Source organism: Hibiscus syriacus, unplaced genomic scaffold (assembly GCF_006381635.1).
Source record: "Hibiscus syriacus cultivar Baekdansim isolate YM2019G1 unplaced genomic scaffold, ASM638163v2 tig00116965_pilon, whole genome shotgun sequence".
Taxonomy (NCBI): Eukaryota; Viridiplantae; Streptophyta; class Magnoliopsida; order Malvales; family Malvaceae; genus Hibiscus; species Hibiscus syriacus.
The window spans coordinates 5947735-5952934 of NW_024063490.1; the positions used below are offsets into that span (position 1 = coordinate 5947735).

General features: G+C 29.4%; 1 protein-coding gene across 2 annotated transcripts; it reads right to left on the minus strand.

The window, feature by feature from the left end:
* Positions 1-549: 549 nt before the first annotated feature.
* Positions 550-2587, minus strand: LOC120191185 (cytochrome P450 CYP749A22-like). Of its 2 annotated transcripts, XM_039194155.1 has the most exons (6): positions 2429-2587; positions 2206-2356; positions 1871-2094; positions 1541-1773; positions 1063-1441; positions 550-990 (listed from the first exon to the last, which is right to left on the minus strand). In XM_039194155.1, the coding sequence occupies exons 1-6, from the start codon at positions 2477-2479 to the stop codon at positions 550-552; spliced, it is 1479 nt and encodes a 492-aa protein (XP_039050086.1). In that variant the 5' UTR covers positions 2480-2587. The 2 variants fall into 2 exon arrangements, with proteins under 2 accessions (XP_039050086.1, XP_039050085.1); XM_039194154.1 differs by having other exon boundaries at positions 2206-2587.
* Positions 2588-5200: the final 2613 nt, after the last annotated feature.

The following is a 5200-nucleotide window of genomic DNA, read 5'->3' on the forward strand; positions in this document are numbered from 1 at the left end:
TTTGCAATGTTTTTTTTAATCTTTGTTAGTTAATCATAACATAATTTTAGCTTTAATCATCGGTCATCGATATTTAATCTTCCTTAATTTTTTTATATCTCATATTTGATTTTCTCTTATTTTTTTAGTTTCTAATAATTTTGTCTTTATTTTATGTTTTTTTCTATCTATATGGCATGTTTTGTCTGTCTTGTGACATATTTTTTCTTTTTTTTATCGATCGTTTAATTATTTTCATCGTTTAATTTTCTCAAGGTTAAATTTTTCGTCGTCTCGATTGATCAAGATTTGGATATCGGTAGTTTGATTGTGTGCTTGAATAAAAATATACATTACTTTTTCGGTTAAGCTGTGAGGAACAAGGATTAACGCTATCTTTATTTTCTAACAGATACAATATGAAAGCTTGGGGATAGCATGAGGGAGGTATAATTATCTTCCGGAAATTACTACTCAAAGGTATATTCTTAGTATATATATAAATATATATATATATATTTATTTATAAAATAGTTTTACACAATGTAATTTGATATATATATATATATATTAAGCATAGTTATGCAGTGACTCGAGTATTACTTGAATTCCATGTTGTGGTTGAAGGCCGATAAGGATTACTGGTTTGTGTACATAGGCAGGGGAGAGAGTGATGGTGTAGCGTTGTAGAATCATTGATAGAGCAATCTTGGCTTCCGTGTTTGCAAAGGCCATTCCGACACACGATCGAGGTCCCAATCCGAACGGAAAATATGCAGCCGCGTTATAATTGGTCGCTTTGGCGACTCCATCCGCAAATCTCTGCGGTTTAAAAAGATGCACATCGGCTCCCCACAGTTGAGGGTCACGGTGAAGTGCAATATTCTGAACCGATACATTCATATTAGGGGGTAAGACTAGGTTTCCCAACTGAACTTCTTTTCCGACTTGTCTCGGCAGACCACTCGATGGACCGTACAATCTTAGAGTTTCGTTGATGATCATGCTCATCTGTTTTCGGGATCGAAACATGTCAGATTACATTGCAGAAGTAAACTCAAATGGTTGAATAGTTTTACTTACAGTTTTGAGTTTGGGAATGCCTTCAAGATGTGGATTTTGGTCACCAAATATTTCAATAACCTCTCTTCTTGCTTTCTCTTGCCAATCTCTATGGATTGATAAAAGCAAGACAGTCCATCCAAGCAAGGAATTTACAGTCTCTTGTCCAGCAAGGTAGAATGTTTTGCACTCGCCTACCAAATCCTGCAATAGAAGTCTTTTTCCCTTGTCCGAATCATGATAAGCCTTTACAAGTAATCCTAGAAAATCGTCCCCGAAGCAGTCGGATTCTCCGGACACGACCTTGTCTTCTCTTTTCTTAACAATCTCCATCACACGAACTTGTATTCCTTTTTCAAGTTCTTCTGCCTCCACCATATCAGTAGATTTCCATAACTTGCTGCACAAGCAAACCAAGGTCAGCTATGGACAAGGAGAAAACTGAATCAGTCCGGATCGGAAGTACAAAATTTGCATTGGTTGAGCAACATATACATACCTGATGAACGGAATCCTGGTGGCGAAAATATTTCGGATCACAATTATCGACAACTTGCTCAACATGTTAAATATCTTCTCCCCTTCCAAGTAACTGCTACCAAAAGCTGTTCTTGATATCACTTCTGATGTCAATAATCTAAACTCTTGGTACACGTCCATCTCTTTACCTTCCTGCCCTTTCCACCTTGCTAGCATTGTTTCAACGCCGGCAATCATTGCTTGATTCATGTCCTGCCACAACAAAACACAAGATTAGTCCATCAGTCTCGAGCTACGTTGCTCAAACTCTTCATTTTTCACATACGAATACGGTGATACAACACGTTACCTTTAAGCTTTCGCCGTGAAAAACGCGATTCGCCAGCTTCCGTTGCTTCACCCATTTTTCGCCCTCGACCATCACAAGCCCAGTCCCCAGTAGCTTGTTGCCCAAGTCTGTAGGCTTCCTTTTCAGAAACGCTTTCCCACTATTTATCAACACCTCTTTGACCAGTTCAGGTTCTGAGATAACAAGCTCAGCTTCAGCACCGTTCCAATAAAGAAAATTCCTCCCTAATCACATAAAAACAACAAAATGAACGATCTCTACAAAAGAATTTCGAGTCAAATCGAGTTTACGAAATCACAAGCGAAAACCGAAAACGCACGTATCCATGCTCTTACCATACATCTGTAGCCATGAGTAAAGATGTGGCTGCAGCATGGGAAATATATCATCAGTCAAGCCCATAGGTTTGGTTGAAGCTTCCATCTTCATCTGGGTAATTTGCTTGTTGTTGCCATGGATGAATCTGTAAGGAGGTCCTTTGATTCCCTGTGATTTCATCATACGCTGTATACGTAGAGGTTTCCATAAGTAATCATAAAAGAACTTAATTAAACTTACGAGGAACAAACAACACGAGACAACAATTACAAGCTTCATCAAACCACTCATCTGCCTTCTCTTAATTCTGAATTCAGATATGTTTCTTTAGTATTTTTACTTGTGTTATATACATATACACACACATATATACATAGATAGAGAGAGAAAGAGAGAGAAAGAGAGAGAGAGAGAGAGAGAGAGAGACGTATAATACTTTGAAGCTTTTTATATTTTTACTTGTAATTTGAGAGGATACTCCCATTATTCAATCGTGCCGGCCATACTTTTAAGATTTTTTTGTTTGTTTTGAAATGGATATAAATATAACTACAATTATAATTTGAGATATATAAGTAGAAAAATATTCATAATCAACATAGTAAATGCAGTTAAATACAAACAGGTCATTTAATTAAAATATTACTACAAACAAATCACTTCGTCATTAAGGGTCTGTTTGTTTGACTATAATTGATTTTCTGGAAATTGAATTCTGGAAAATGAATTATTAGAATTTGAATTCTGAAAAAATGAATTATATTTCTGGAACACATTTTACGATGTTTGGAAGATGTTTAAACTTTTTTTTCTCACTATTGATGAGTTTAAAAAAAATATTTATTACAAATATTAAATGCAATAAATAATATTATTTATCATAAAACTTAATATTATTATTTTTAAAATATTAAAATAATTTATTTATTATTTATTATTTATTATTATTTTTAGAATTTTATTAATAAAAATATTAATATTGGTATATTTTATTGAAATAAAAATAATATAAATTATATTAATTATTTATTAAAGTAATAGTATTATATTATATTTTAAAAATATTAATTAGTATATTTTAAATATATTTATTTAAATATTATTAGATTATTATATTAATATTAAATATATAAATAATATTATTCATTATTAATAATTTAATAATATTATTTCTATAAAATTAATAAATAATATAAATTTTATTAATAATATATTATATTATTATAATATAATTGATTATTTTATTATAATATTAAAAATATAATATAATATTATTAGAAATATTAATAAATATATTTTAAATATTTTAATAATTAATATTTTGATTAAAATGATATTAAAATATTTTATTAATAATAAATTCATAAAATAAAATTATTTTGAGTATTTATGCTTTGAAGTGAAAAGTTCGGAAAATGACTTACAGAAAATCAGACCGTAAGTCATTTTCCAGAAAACACAAAGGAAATTCTGTTGACCACGAAAATGTTTTACGTTGACCAACCAGTTTTCCTCCAACCAAACACTGGAAAACATTTTTCGGAAAACGAATTACGTAAAACAAACACGGAAAACATTTTCCGAAAAACGAATTACGTGAAATAAACACGGGATTTTGAGGGAAAACCAATTCCGTAATTGGTTTCCCCCAAACAAACAGGCCCTAAATAACATGGCTGATATAACAACAATTTAGTCTTTAAAACTTATACAATTTATTAATTTAGTCTAAATACGAAATAATTCAATACATTTAAACCTTTATATTTAAAAATATATTATTTTAATCTTTGTTCTTCTCTCACAAATGTTACATTACTTCCTTAGTGTTATAATAATTTATCATTAACTTGTTGTTACTTTATGGTAGAATAAAGTTATCTGATTATTGTTTTGATTCGATGGATTCACTTGATTTGATAATATTATAAAAAAACTAAATTGTTGAAAATTTTGAATTCGATGATTAAATTTAGTTAAATGTTTTGAACTAGGAAAAATTGATAGAATATATAAGTTTTGAATTAAAAATGTTATTATATTGGGCAACATGGACGAGCATGATCTTATGTTAGGGGGCGAACTTTTAAATTTCACAAATGGGAGAAAATAGATTATTAATAGAAAATTGAATAAAAATCTAAAATATATGATAATTTAAATTTTACAGGGACGATTACCCCAGCCACTCCCTTCAATCCCTCCCTATCACTGTGCATTAGACGCTCATTTCAATTTTATTGACAAAATTATATGTTTATAATAATATTTTAATTAAGTGACTCGTTTATAATTTTTAAAAAAACGGGACCTATTTATTGTCAAACTCATAATTAAATGGCCTTAGGTGAAGTTTACCTTAAAATCATTAAATTTACACACACATGCTTCACCCATCAATAATTTTCTTTAATTAACCCTTATTTTCTCGGTAAACGAATCCTAACCAATGAAAGTTAGTTTCAAAGTTTAATATAAATGTATAATATGGTTTGCACACATCAATTTTAAAATTAAAAGGAATGTTATTTTTTTTAATTTAAAGTTCGAATAATGCATCATAAGATATATTTTAACAATGAATTAATTTTTTTAAACATATAGTACATCTATATATATATATATATTAGAAAATCTCTTTGATTTACACTAAAAATTATATGGTAAAATATTCATTTAATATCTAAACTATTAATTTTGGTATGTTTTGATATTTAAATTTTCAATTTTTAAAAAAAATACTGACGTTTAGTTTTTATTTCATTTTAGTACCCATTATTAAAAACTTAACGGCATAACTAATGTGTCACCACTTATTAGTTGAATAAAATTAAATTAAAAAATGTCACACCAGCTCAATCGTTAAGTTTTAACGGCGTGATACTAAAATGAAACAAAGACAGAACGTTAGGATTGATTTTAAAAGAAATTGAGAGCTAAATTACTAAAACGGATCAAAATGGATAGTTTAACTATTAAATACGTAGTTTACCCAAAATTATATTTTAATTC